General features: G+C 43.5%; 1 protein-coding gene across 1 annotated transcript in view; it reads right to left on the minus strand.

Annotated features, from left to right (window-relative positions):
- The window catches only part of znf423 (zinc finger protein 423), a 128,255-nt gene that overhangs the window by 74,059 nt on the left and 39,756 nt on the right, over window positions 1–14,440 (minus strand). The window contains exons 4-16 of the mRNA XM_022749854.1: window positions 7,276–7,453; window positions 6,587–6,711; window positions 5,945–6,026; window positions 5,752–5,827; window positions 5,165–5,442; window positions 4,780–5,063; window positions 4,295–4,675; window positions 3,820–4,001; window positions 2,537–3,076; window positions 2,194–2,344; window positions 1,388–1,951; window positions 1,077–1,261; window positions 16–437 (exon numbers count right to left, since the gene is read on the minus strand). Of these exons, the coding sequence (XP_022605575.1) occupies window positions 16–437; window positions 1,077–1,261; window positions 1,388–1,951; window positions 2,194–2,344; window positions 2,537–3,076; window positions 3,820–4,001; window positions 4,295–4,675; window positions 4,780–5,063; window positions 5,165–5,442; window positions 5,752–5,827; window positions 5,945–6,026; window positions 6,587–6,711; window positions 7,276–7,453 (3,448 nt within the window). The remainder of the gene's footprint in view (window positions 1–15; window positions 438–1,076; window positions 1,262–1,387; window positions 1,952–2,193; window positions 2,345–2,536; window positions 3,077–3,819; window positions 4,002–4,294; window positions 4,676–4,779; window positions 5,064–5,164; window positions 5,443–5,751; window positions 5,828–5,944; window positions 6,027–6,586; window positions 6,712–7,275; window positions 7,454–14,440) is intronic.

Below are 14,440 nucleotides of genomic sequence, written 5' to 3' on the forward strand. Positions count from 1 at the left end.
AAAACGACTACCTACCTGCTCATGCAGCCAGCACAGAGGCCATAAGGCAGGCCGTTGACATCCAGCTTCACCAGCTCCCCTTTGTTTTTGAACTCCTTTAGGCAGAAAGCGCATTTATACAGCTTATGCTGGTGCAACTGCCCGTTAGGGGATGAAGAAGCTGAGCCGTTCCCTCCACCTCCTCCTCCGTTCCCACCTCCACCTCCAACTCCACCAAGTGCAGAACCGCTGGAGAGCTTCTGCATGTGGAAGGTGCCATGAATCTTCAGCTCCAGGGTGGAGGTAACAGTCTGCATGCAGACGACACAGCGGAAGCCAGTGAGGGAGTTCCGGAGGTCCGGGTGCATCTGGCAATGCTCTATAAACTCCTCCTCACTCTGCAGGGGCATTTTACAGATTCGACAGGTTCCTGTATCCAGGCTCTTACTATGGGTCACCTGGAGAGAGAGAGTATACACACAAGTAATAATGCAAAAGTTTTTTAACACAGCATTGATAAAAGAACTTTCAAAAGAATAAAATATAATCATAACCAATATTGCATGGTGATACATGAAAACCCTAATTTATTATTGTTATTATTATCATTGCTATAATTAATATTATTATTATCATTATTATTACTTTTTTTCTTTAAATCATTATGCTGTAAAAATATTTGTCTTTCATGGTCTTTTACATAAACATAAAAAGACTTGCAATAATAACTGACTATAGCTGCATTACACAATAGGCTACATTTTGTAAATATGCAAACATTTTCCTGTAGTGTGGTGCAGCACAAATTGCCTCTCATAGGACAATTTAACATTTTTTTAGGTCTAAATTCAAAGCATCCAAAGAAGTTTCAGGATCAAAAGACAGGTACACAGACAGAAAACATCAAAATGTAACACAAGAGAAAAGAAAAAACGTGCATCTACACAGACAGCTATGTTGTTATACCTGTGAGGCATCCACACTACGTTTGATCTCCCCGCATAAGCCTCTAAATGACATGCTAAAACATAGATACCTCAAAAGACATACAAACACCCAAACATGTACATATACAGGCTGGAAAGAAGTGGACGTACCTTGTGTTCAGTGAGGGTTAGCAGAGAGGGGAAACGTTCGCCACATATTGGACACATGTAGTGTTTTGTGGGGCCACGGTGTGTCTGAGCGTGCTCACGAAGCCCATTCTCAGAGAAGAAAGTTCTCGAACACACATTGCACTTGTGGTTCCCTTTGATGAAGTCTGCCTTCTTCTTTCGAGAACCTACAACATGATGTATGATTATTATTGCCATCAGTGAAATATTAAAATTATAAAATAAACTGCAAATTCAAAAGAAACCCCTTCAAAACAATAAGAGTGGATGGGGGGGAAGGAATGAGTGGTTACCAGCATCATCTTCTCCTGGTCGGATGTTGTGGTCACGCAGCCGGTGGTTCTGAAGAAGTGACTCCATGGTGTAGGCCGCTCCGCAGATATCACAAGCATACATGGGCTCTGAATTGTCCAGCTCCTCCTCACCCCCACTTGCCTCGTGGCTGTTGGCTGTGTCTGCCCCCTGGCCTGTTCCTCCTCCCACAACTCCACCCTTCATCAACATGTTCTGCAGGTCGGCTTGTTCAGCAGCCACCACCGTCGCTCTTTCAACACCTCCTGCACCTCCATTGCCACCACTTCCTCCTCCTACTCCTCGCTTGGAGGACTGCGCCAGCCCATTGGGCGTCCCATTCTGGCTCCCACTGCTCCCTGTCCCACCTCCATTGCCAGTGATGTTGCCACCATCAAAGATGCAGTGCTTCTCCCTCAGGTGTCTTTCTAGCAGTGAGATGGCATGGAAAGCTTTGCCGCAGAAACGACATGTGAACTTCTTGCTGTGCGTAGTGATGTGACACTGGAGCTCCACCTCTGTTCCAAACGTCTCCCCACAGAAGATGCACTTTCGAGGCTTGAGTCCTGTGAGACCAGAATTAAGGTAAGATGTGTAGGTTCAAGCTCAATCTACCCTACAAACTACTGTCAAACATTGTACAAACTGTATTTTTATGTTGGTTTTCTTTGGTCAGTGTCGATTTCTGCTTGTCTTTATTATATTTTGTTCCATTTTACGATTGGCACCATTATTATTATGCATTTTTCCAGTCAGGTCTATTTTTCTAATGAAACTTAGCCATGATCCAAGGAAAGGTGAACTGTACCTGCTCCGAGCCCCCCTGGGAGGCCTGACCTTTGGCCCAGATGGTTATGCTTAACATGGAGCTGAAGATCAGCCTCCTTCCTGAAGTCCCAGGCACAGGCTGTGCAGCGAAACAGCTTCTTCTCATTGCTATGCTTCACTGCCAAATGCACCTGGATGAGAGCAGGCCGAAGAAAGAAGCATTTTAAGATAATGTTTTTTAGGAATGTGTTTATGTTGACAAACCATCTACCTTACACATTTCCTTTCTCATTCACTTTTGTGAGTATTCTTTGTAAAATAAAAGAAAAAAAAAGAAAATGAAAATGAAATACAAGCTACATGTAGAAGGCCGTCTTATTCACCTGTATGGACACCTTTGAGTCAAAGACCTCCTGGCAGAGGGTGCAGTGGTACAGGACAAACGTGTGCATGTCCAGCAGGTGTTTCTGCAGGTCATCCACCGAGGAGAACTGTTTATCGCAGCTCTCACACACATATTGGGTTGATGTGGTGGTGTAGTGCACTGTCAGGTGTTGAAGCAATGCGTCCTGGGATTCAAAGTCCTCCTTGTTGCACTGAGGGCAGGACTGGCGCCTCAGTAGCATCTCCAGGTGTGACTTTAGGTGGGCCTGGAAACCCTCAAAGCTGGAAAATCTCAGGTCACACTGGTTGCATGGGTAGTCCCCGTTGCTCCCCATCGAGGGGGTAGAGTCCCCTCCGAGTCTGTGGCGTTTCGGGGAGGAGATCTCAACGTCAGAGGAGGCTGGGCTTAAGTCTGCAACCTTTGCCTGCCGTTTGTTGTTAGCCAATGGGATGTTCTTGTGGTTCTCCTTTATGTGCTTGGTGAGCTTGAGGAGTGAGCCGAAGATAGGAGAATTGGTGCAGTAAGGGCAGGAGTAAACCTGTACATGGACAATAACTCTTTACTTTTTTAAAATTATTGTACATTGACATATACTGTTATTTAGTCCTTGGAGAGTAAAAGAGAAGATGGGAAAGATACAGAAAGGGCGAGAGAGGAAAAAAAGGGCAAGAGAGCCAGATACAAACACAGCCCATAAATTATAGTCATCCCCATAACTCTGCAAGCTCTCATAAAAAACTGAGGTTTAATACATCAATTATTAGAAGACAGTGAATACTACACAGCCGCGTCTCTTTTTGATTTTTAAAGACCAAGTTTATGAGAACATAAGCAGTGTGCAGGCATTTTCTCTTTTTTATATAAATATATATATATATATAATTATTGCCCAGCACCAGTGATCAAGAACCAAGAAATTAAAAATTTAGTCTGCAACTTCCATCCAGCTCCAATTATGTGTTGAGCACAGCATGAACTACGGGGTCAAGAGGTGAGATGCACAGTTACTCACAGCACAGTAACTGCAGACTCATTAATTGCAGGCTCAACACGGAAAAATTAATATAAGTCAAATAATTATGAAAGATTTTCTCTTACTTGAGCAAATTGTAATTGTAACTCACTTAACGCTTCATCAGGCTCATGAGAAAGTAAAGGAAATGCCTAATTAAATAGGAACCAGCTTATTACCAACAAGTTTATTCTATCAGCTCCTGATAATCAACTATGGTTAAAAGGTTGCTTTTAAAATGTAAATCTTGACTAACTCTTGATTCTCACCTCCATAAAAGACTGAGATGCAGCTTGTAGTACAGGAGACTCCAGTTTGGCCACCACTCCTCCAGAAGCAGCTCCGCCCCCTGCAGCGGAGGTGCAGTGTGTCTGCTGAATGTGTTCTGTCAGCGACGACTCCGTTAGGAATCCCATGGAGCACTGGTTGCAGAAGAACGCATGGTTCCCTTCTAGGATGGAGGATGGATTGAGTTAGATTGTTGCAATAATAACAATTACAGTAAATCAATATACTGTACATGTTACGTGCACAAGGGGACATTCCAAACAATATAACAAGCTGCTTATCGAATACTAATCCCATGGACAATCATGCTATATATTAATTATACTATACTATATTTGTTTAACCTTTTGTCAGTCTGGGAACCATACAAGCATTTTAAATCAACACTGGCTGACTAAAACACATACTTTGACATATTTTAGGGCAGCCTAAGAATGGCACCCTTCACAAACCCACCTAATGTTGTGGATCCTGCCACGATCCCACCAGGTAAGCAGTGGGACACTCTGATGTGCTCTTGCAGAGAGTTGATGTCTCCAAACATGTCTGGACAGTAGTTGCAGTGGAAGGCTGTGACATTAGTGAACTGCAGCAGGGGAAAAGCTGCTGCTGTCGTGCCTACAGTTCCTCCACTGGCTCGGTGGGCTTTGCGTACATGCTCATTGAGATTGTAGAGTGTTGGCAGAGTGTCCAAACAGAGTTGACATGTATGGCTCTGCTGCGGCTTATCTGCGTGGATGGTCTTTAAATGGATCTCCAACACCGCCAGACTATGGAAGTCTCTCTTTGAGCAGTAAGGGCAAGAGTACGTCACTTTTCCCCAGTTCCCTCCTCCACCTGTAGACACAGAGGTAGTCTAAGCTTTCCGACCTTGAAGTGCTCACTATCAAATCAAGAGATGTAGCTGCACTGGTTACTCTGAGGATAAGTGACTTCCATACCTCCACCTTGATGACCCAGGCTTATCCCAATCTCTTCTCCAGTGTCGGTGCCTCTTCTGCGGCCTCGTTCACTGCCCTGGCTGGGTTTTAGCGTAGAGTCGGGGGTGGAGCCTCTCTCCAAGCTGGCACTGGAGTCTGGAGTGGCAGAGCTCATTGAAGCCACACTGCCCAGCGCAGGGTCAGGACTGGCAGCGCTGTGATTGGAGGAGTCAGGCTGGCGATGGCTGTCTAGGTGGCAGTAGACGTCCTCCACAGAGGGGAACTGTTCTGAGCAGACGGGACATCTGGGGAAACAGAAAAAGACCAGTAAAATGTAAGTTCAATCCCATTCACGTTAATGAAACTCAGTGGTTTGAAAATGTTTGAAAGCAAAGCTCTGCAGTACTTGTGTTTGCGGTTGGCATGCTGCGTTTCAATATGTGTGAGGAGAGAAGCCTCGTCCAGAAAGATCTCAGGACAGTGGATGCATTGCAAGTCGGCTCTGTCAGACAGCTGGGGGTGTCTGGTCAGGACGTGTTTCTCCAGCTCCTCAGTCTGGCTGAATGTGTCCTCACAGTAATCACACATGTACAGGTCCTGCTCTAGGTCGCCATCTCCTCCTCCCTTCTTTCCTCCATCCTTCTCACTCCTCAGGGCAAGATGCTCTCTGTTCTTGCGGTGAGCCTGCCAGAGTCAGAAAGTGGTCAAGCTTTAAAGAAGCATGTGTTGCAAAATATTCTATCAGAAGGTGTACATATGATGGCAGTGAGCCTTTTTTTACAGTCAACTTGTGCATTTGTTAAAAAGAAATCTAATATTAGTAATTGTGTAACTTTCTTATTTTGATCCTTTGATGCTGTATCTTATTTGGGAAATTGCTTAAATCATTCTGGGAATATTAAGCACACGAACAGCAGTAAAAAGAAGGATCGGTCATTTTAACAGTAACATTTAAAGTAAAAAAAAAATCTATATATAAAATCAACTCTTCACCTGCATGTGGCTCTGCAGTGATGAGGTGGAGGAGAAGCCACGCTTACACACACTGCACTTAAACGGTTTGCTGGAGCTGAAGGTGTGAATTTAAAGAGAAAAACAGACACAAATCAGACTCAGAAAAATCAAGCATGAATCAAAAGCAATTTCCAAGTACAGATTTCACGATGATAAGATCAGAAGCAGTTACCTGTGTGTCTTGAGATGGATCTTCAGGTGATCAGAGCGAGAGAATGCAGCTTCACACTCCTGACAACTATACTTCTTGTCTCCTGTAGCAGTTGACAGACAGAGATGGAAACTTCAGAGAATAGTTTCATTACGGATGTTACAAACATCTCAGACAGTTAGAACACATTGATGCCAGTGACACGCAGAACATGTTGCTGTGGCTGGAGGAAAATCTTAAAACTCAAGTCTAATTCTGATGTTTTCTTTATTGTTCCTTATTTTCTTTCTTTAATAACAAAGAAACCTGGGTGACCCAATAGCTGAGTGGTTAGGGTGCATACCACATGGGCTCCTGCATGTCATACCCCTGCTCTCTATCCCTGCATTTCCTGTCTCTCTTTACTGTCTTATCTAATGATGGTATAATGCCCAAAATTAAATAACTTAAAATAACAAAGAAACCCACGTTTATTAATGGCCTTCTAGTCAAAGTAGGTTCAATGTCATCATAGTTCATGAATGTACTTAAGCAGGGAAAATGTAACAGTGCTGAACATTGAAAGTAGGCACTGAAACAAAATGTCATGGCACACTAAGCAGGTGAGGAAGAAAAAATAAATCAGGACTCTGATGCTGTGTGGAGATTATTTTTCGTACTTACCTGTGTGAAGTTTGACATGACGGTCTCTGCTCCTCTTGTGTTTAAACAGACGGCTGCAGAAGGTGCACTTGAAAGGCAGCTTGTCGCTGTGGATCTGCTCGTGGCGCTTCAGATAGCTCAGACGGCTGAAGGATATGAGGAAGATATAGATGATAAACAGCCATTATATGAAGACTCATTAATAAATGACTTCTTTAAAAGATTATAGTGGCTCTGCTAGTCTTTGCTGCTTGGGCCTATCAGGTGTTCGTGATAAGAGTAACCTCAGCTACCTTTAGTAAATTCAAATTTTAGCCATTTTAATATCAGCAATATCAGCAATAAGAAGGGAAAAAGAAGATTAGACAGAACACATAAGAGGAAGACTAATATAGAGGATGATGATGAAGACTTTATGGTGTATGTGGCAGCTGTTCTTAAAGTGGGTCTTGCGTTAGTCCCTGGAGAGATAAGTGAGAAATGTATTCACCTTATTCCTTTCACTGTTTGCCTTAGTGGTCTATGTTACCATGGTAATATTGAGAATACTATTTATTCATGTACTTATTGATATTCATGAGTGAGATATGATGTGCAACTAAACATCCAAATATGGCATCTGTGTTATTGCCCACGATATGAAGTGTGTTTCAGTGTTTCATAGGTGGCCTCTGCAGCATCTTGGGGAAACGAACGTGTGATTTTGATACCTGAAAGATTTGTCACAGAACTGGCAGGGGTACGGCAGACCTGCGCCTCCTTCCTCCTCGCCGCCCGTGGCCATGCCGAGGTCACAGCAGCCATCGGGCATCTGCGAGGGGGATGCCACGTCTTTACTGGAGGGGGAGGAAGGAACCCAGGACAGCCCCGCTGGGTCATCATCACCATCTGACAGAGAGGAAGGTAGACACAGCAAATCTTAAGGAACAGGTTTGACTCATCTTCAGATAAAAAAACACAAAAATAGTACTTTCTGTACGCAGCTGCAGGATTATAAAAAAAAAAAGAGAGACAGGTGAGCACATACAGAAAAACTAGGGGTAAAAGCAGGAGCATTAGAATGATTAAGAAGAAGTTACATCTTTCTTGGAAGGCAAAAGGCGGGAGAGGCAGCCTGTGGGAGTTCAAATGAGAAAAACAGAGGATATAAACAAAAAAAATAAACACATTTATTCTGGTTACACACACACAAATACAGAGGGAAAATGAGGATGGCAGAGATAAAGAGAGAGAATGAAACAGAAGAGAGAGACACACTCCGGCAGCAGCAACATCTAAATAGAAAGCTCCAAGAACTATGTATCCCCGACGGAGCCCAGAAATAAGGACAGAGTGTATTTTCTCTCCCTTCATCCTCCCTCTGCAGCCATCCCTCGTTCCATCCCTCCCCTCACCTCCCCTCCCCTCCCATCCCTCCCTCCGTCCCCAAGGACCATAGATCCGCCTCATCATATTTTCATTAGGGCCCTGGCAGATTGAAACGTCGGAAAAGCGATTAGGAGATGTGGAGAGCAGAGCGGAAAGATGGCGATATTCACTCCCTTTATCTGTCATACATAGGAGATTATGCATTGCACTTTTCTTTTTTTCCTCTCTCCCTCTTTTTTTCCCCTACTGTGTAGTCTGGCACAGAGGCGACAAAAAGGCCACGACTCCTTTAATAGACACTTCAGAATGGATTTGAGACGACAAAGGAGGGGGCTGAATAATGCTTGATATTGTTCTGTCCGTCTTTGTGCGCTCTGTGAAGCAGCACAGTGAGGCTATTTAGCATTTGCCTGAAAAATGTAAAGAGGGAGGAGATGAGAGGAGAGGGGAGGCTGGTTTCTCTGCTTTTATCTGATATCTATATCAACCAGGCCAGCAACAAATCAAAGAGAGAAAATAAGGAAACTAAAGTGCTAGGACAGAGAGAGAGAGAGAGAGAGAGAGAGAGCTCAGAAAGTTAGACATGACTCGTGCCAATATTCATCAAAAGGCCAATATTTCTGCAATGCAAACACATGAGCATAGACACATGTGTAGTGGAGAAGTTTCTCCTGATAATTTTAGAAACCTCTCAAAAGCACACAACGTTTTACCTCAGCCAACTCCTACCACAATCTTGTGTGTCTTCTCTGTGTGTGTGTCTAGTCTACTGTGTATTACGCCTTGCAGAGAGGGGGTGGAAAACAGATTCTTGTGATGAATCGATCGCCGGGAAAATGTAGGCACTGCAATGAGCAAATAGAACTCTGCAGGGGGGTCTGGGTTAAAAAAAAAAATTGTAAAAGCATGAATTATAAATTTGACTGGAAGCAAGAATGAAAGTCAAAAGGCTTGAGAAAATATAAGGAATAGAGATGTCAACATGAAGCCTAACAGTAAGGCAACAGACAGAGAGAGAGAGAGAGAGAGCGGATGAGAGAGGAAGACAGTGAGTGAGTGAGAGGGACAGATGGGGAGAGGCAGAAAAGCAGAGCGTGAAGGAAGGAAGGATGGAGAAGTGCACGGAAGTGTTGACAGGGTGAAAGGAGAAAACAAACAACATGTCATTTTACAGTACTGCACACTGTGATTAGAAATGACTGCTCTGTAGAACCATAAATCAGGAGAAAATGAAAATAACTGTGAGAGTGAGATGAGATGACTTGAGAGAAGGATTCAGAAAGATAGTGAGGGAAATCTTGAAATTCAAAATTTGTTGTTTCAGATTAACTTAAATTTTTCTTATATAGTAACCACTCGTGCCATTGGTTGAACCATGTAAAACAAAGAAAAATGCTCCTAATAATCTAGTTCACCATTATACATTAAAAGTAGGTGTCCCTTTTTTCACTTGATAGACATGTCATTATGAAATTAAGTAATATATAAACATTTAACCCCCCCAGGAATAAGGTTGTTCCTCAGTATGCTGATTTTTAGTGAGCATCAGGAGTTTCATTTAATTTAGTAGTGAACTGATTGGTCAATTAAACGCTTTGGCGATTAGGAAATTATCAACAATTTTGATAATCACACTACACTGTATATTTGCTGGTTCATGCCTTTTGAAATGGGCGGGTTTGTTGCTTTTCACTGTATCGTTGGGTTTTGGACTTTGGTTGACAAATCTATATTTCTCACTGTTTTTTGACATTTCATAGACTAAACAACTAACACACCAAACATTAAAATAATTGACAAATTAATTCATAGTAAAAAATAATTTGGGATGCACCGTCAACTACTGTTTCTGATACCTTAACTCAAAGTATCTGCCGGCAAAAGCTGTGGGGCTCACTGCGTGGAACTCACTGAGATCATTCTTACATAAGATGACTTGAGGTCAGGGATTGCTGTGGTACTACAAACTGAGGTGGCCCGTGGTAAATGAAAAATTAAAGTGATAGTGGAAACTTTTATGATGACATGGGTAAACAGAATTGTATTTAATGGGGGTTATTCACATCTGATACCCTGTAATAAGGCCAGTATCTGCACTGTAGTCAATCCAGTGTACTGAATCAAAGCATTCATAAAAATCTTTGTTAGTTGCAGTCCTTGAACGTATTGTTGCCTTTTTTTTTTTGCCTTTTTGCACAATTGATATGTTATGTCAGTCTGAGGCAACCAGGGTGAATGTGGTTCATCTGTTTTTGACAGAGTTTGAATGAGCACAACATCATAAGAAATAAAAACATCTGTCACGACGTACAACACAAGGCAGATCAAGTGTACTAAACTCTACTGACATAAAAAAAGACTTAAACAAGCTGAGGCAGCTTCAGTGGTTTACATAAACACACTCTACATTTTTTTATATGCTATTGATTTCTACCTTACAACCTTGGCCTCAAATCTACAGAATATATATATATATATATATATATACATATACACAGTATATTTATAGCCATTATGAGGCAGAACAGACTGAAATGATTCCTCTCCATGTAAGTGACATCAACAGAACTCTGGATCCAATGGCAACATAAACACACTAATGAATGTACTGTAGGATGCTGTTCAAATAAGTGCGTCTATAAAACATCAATCCAGACACCCCCTGCTGCTAACACAACAGGGTCAAGTCTTTTAGTGTAGCCTGAGACAGATGAGTGATACTGTTTCAAACACAGATCTTAACCTCTTACCTTTTGTCTCATTCTCTTGGCTGTGTCTGATAGGATTCACTCAACAATAATGGAACAAAAAGACAGAGAGTACAGTCAAACACCAGACACAAAGAGAGACTCGAGCCAAAATGTTCAGTTGTGGCTGCGCATGTTAGAAAAAGCAAACTAGAGAAGAAGAGGGAGTAAATGAACCCCAGATAAAAACAATGAGAGTGTTTCTTCACAGTGCTGGTCCGAACACATGTGGGCCATTATAGGCACACCAGTATGAGTCAGTTAAATGGTAATGTGTCAGAGGTGGGAAAGTGGGAGGAAGAGAGAGACTGAACAAGACAGGGATTCAAGTCAGAGCAAGAGGGAGAAATCACTTTTTGAGGGGGGGATGGAGGGGTGTTGAGAAAGAAGGGGAGGAGAGATTAGCGTCATTAAAGAGCCCTAATCCTCTGACTAGCGTGGCTGGCGCTAAAATGGAGGATCACACGGCTTTTTAACGGCGCCTTTGTCAGTCGGCCGCGAGGGGACCTGGCAAGACAAGGCCGAATGGCAAACTGGGAGAAACTGGAGGATGGGGAGGGGGGAGCGAAGAAAATTTCAATGAAAAGTTAAATTAGAGAAGAATCCTCGAGAGGAGAGAAGATGAGGAGTATGGATGGTTTAGGGAGGGGGATTGGAGAAAAAAAAACAGAGGGAGAAAAAGAAGTTGAAAAAAAAAAAGAGAAACAGGCAGGAGCAGGCGGACGCCGACACACGCTGTTCCTACCCCCGTCTCCTCCTCCTCCTTTCTGTTCTTCTCTGGCGAACGAAAATGAACGAGAGGAGCGGAGCGGAGGACCACAGGGCCCCAACTGCTCCACTCCCCCTTTATCTCTCACTCTACAGTCTTCTCCTTTCCCATCCATTCCCTCTATCCTTCATCCCTCCCTCTGTCCCCAGCAGTCCCTCTACTCTTCTGTCTTCATCTCTCTTCCACTACCTCCCTCCCTCGCTCCCTCCCTCTGTCAGCTTTCATGTTGTTACTCATTATAGCGCTGACATCTCTCCCTCCGTCCCTCCGTCTCTCTGACAGTTTTGCCCCTACTGATGTTGGCCTTCACCCCTGTGTCTGGGCCTGGACGGGACTGAGGGAGAGAGAGGGGGGGGGGGTGTTCCAGATGGACAGACTCTGAACTCTAGAGGAGAGGGAAGAGATGGTGGGATGAAAGAGAAGACAAAAAAAGAGGAGAGGAGAGGAGAGGAAGGAGAGGAGGGGAAAGAGAGGAAGGAGAGGAGAGGAGAGGAGAGGAGAGGAGAGGAGAGGAGAGGAGGACCCAGGGGTCTATAATAAGAAATTGAAAAGACCAGAAAGAACCTCAACAGACCGCCTTAGTCTCACCGAAACAACAGACACACACACACACAAACACACACATGCAAACAACACACACACTCCCCGCGTGTCTCTCTAATAGGCCAGACAGTGTGGCAACGTGTGGAGGACACAGCCTTGGTGAAACACTAATGAAGAGACACACACGCTGATCGATCTCTCTTTATGTTTCTGCCTCCCCTGTCTACTTGCCCCCTATCCAAACTCAGTAACTTTGTCATGACTGTCACACAGAGGGAAACTATATCAAAGCAGCAGAGTTTACAAGATGGAACTCTTAACAAAAGAAACTTTAGAGACGATTGTGCTCTTCATATGTAATGATTATTAACAACCATTGCAAAATTTTAAAATAAAAATCAATAGTTGCAGAGCATATCCAGATTTCTGCAGGCCTTGATCATGATGTTTAAAGTGACAAATGACTCAATGTGGCTGATATGGAACCAGCACTCAAGAACATTAGTTCAGTTAGTTCACTCTGGATAACAGCGTCGGCTAAATGCCTGAAATGGAAATACAAGTCATGTAAGCCATGCTTTCTCTCTCTTCTGTTGCTTTGATCTTTGAATCAAAGCAGCTCAGCTGATAACAGCTAAAAGGTTTCAGCTCCCAGTGCAGCTACTTCGAGTGCTAAACTGCCTTCTACCTTCAGTTACATGCGGAAAATTCTGAAATAACATTATAAATGAATAATACATAAATCGATCTGCTAAGTTAAACATGCAATTAACTGTTAGAATAAGATATATTTCCTTAAGATCTCAAACATGCCAAGTAAAATTATGTGCTCAAACCAAAACATATGTGATTCTGTCAAGGAAAGTGTCTGTTTTAGTAAAATGAATGTGTTCACCTTGCATTTAGCTGTCTACCTGCTCAAATTTTAATCCTCCTTCCAGCCTGTCTTTCTCTCCCCTTCCTGCTCCCTTCCGTCAACCCCCCTGCCCCCATCTGACCATCTAACTCTCCTTTCCACCTTTCCGCTTGGCCATCAGCCCAGACCTGCACCTTTCCCAGCAAGACCCCTGCTGACCTCCTATCCCTCCATCCCTCTCTCGCTTCATCCCTTCTTCCACCGCTCCCCAGGCCCCCTCCGATGGCCCCAGGCTGCCCCAGGCGTGCACATACACACACAGCCCCAGACTCACCATAGGGGGCAGAAAAACAACTTCCACCCTTGGCTCACTCTGGGCAGCCCGGCACACACTCACTTTTGCTTTCACTCTCTCACACACAGAAACAAACATGCAAACACACACACAAACACAATTAGAGTTCAATTCAATATCCCATACTATGTTAAGTTTCACGGAAGAGAGGCATACCACTTGTTTGTCATTATTTCTCCAGCTCCATCTCTATTTCTGTAAAGAACATCCTGCAGGTTAAAATAATAGCAAGTCCATCCTTTTGGATTCATGCTGGAAATCATTTAGATGGGCAGCTGCCTAAACCTAGAGTTACAGTTCCCTAACAAATTGCATGATTTGTGTTTTATGCTTTTTAAGGGTCAGACAACTATGTGCCATCCTGTTTAATGAGACTGCGTTCCAAAGGCTTTTATTACTTCATTTTGTTGGACTGTGTAAGATATAAAGTAGCCAAAACAATAACAGTGACCATGATCCAAGTAATGGGCCACTCATTGGCTTTACAACTGTGATACAATCATCTGAAGGCTTTTACAAATACTACACATAGTGCACTGGGATAGCTAGACAAGAGAATACAAGAAAGAGTTGGCATGGCAACCGATAAGCTAAGCACAGCTTACTGGTTGCAGTGCATTATGAGAATTGCACAGTAGGAAGGTTTATTTGACCAGTCAGATTGTTTGGCTGAAACTACCTGTTGTGTCGCTGTGATAAAAAAAAAAAAGTTGAAGCAAGAATTCATTCTGCTGCTGAGAATACAGAGAGACACTTCTACATGTTCACACTTAGCCGCACAGAAAGTCCTCACAAGTGACACTGTCTGTTCTTGTAGGGACATTTTGATCTCAGGAGATAGAAACAACATGGCCTACACACACACACACACACACACACACTCTGCAAAAAGCATCCACAATATGGTTCAATGTTAACTGGGTGCAGCAGTTCACACACATGATCACAGTTGCAACCCAGGCCTGTGTGTGGAGGACCCACAGTCCTCTGCTGCTGTCCTTGTAGCTCACATGGGATACAGTCTGTTGGGACACACACACACACACACACACACACACACACACACACACACACACACACACAATAATACACATACGTGCCACAGCGAGGACAGATAGAAAGGACGATACGGCAGTCTGTCCAGGGCTTGAGCCCTCGAGGACACGATGGATGGACACACACACACACAAACACATGCATTCACACACACACTAAGCAGGCTGTGGGGACCCTCACC

This window comes from Seriola dumerili, unplaced genomic scaffold (assembly GCF_002260705.1).
Source record: "Seriola dumerili isolate Sdu_G_001 unplaced genomic scaffold, Sdu_1.0 BDQW01000147.1, whole genome shotgun sequence".
In the NCBI taxonomy this organism is placed as follows: domain Eukaryota; kingdom Metazoa; phylum Chordata; class Actinopteri; order Carangiformes; family Carangidae; genus Seriola; species Seriola dumerili.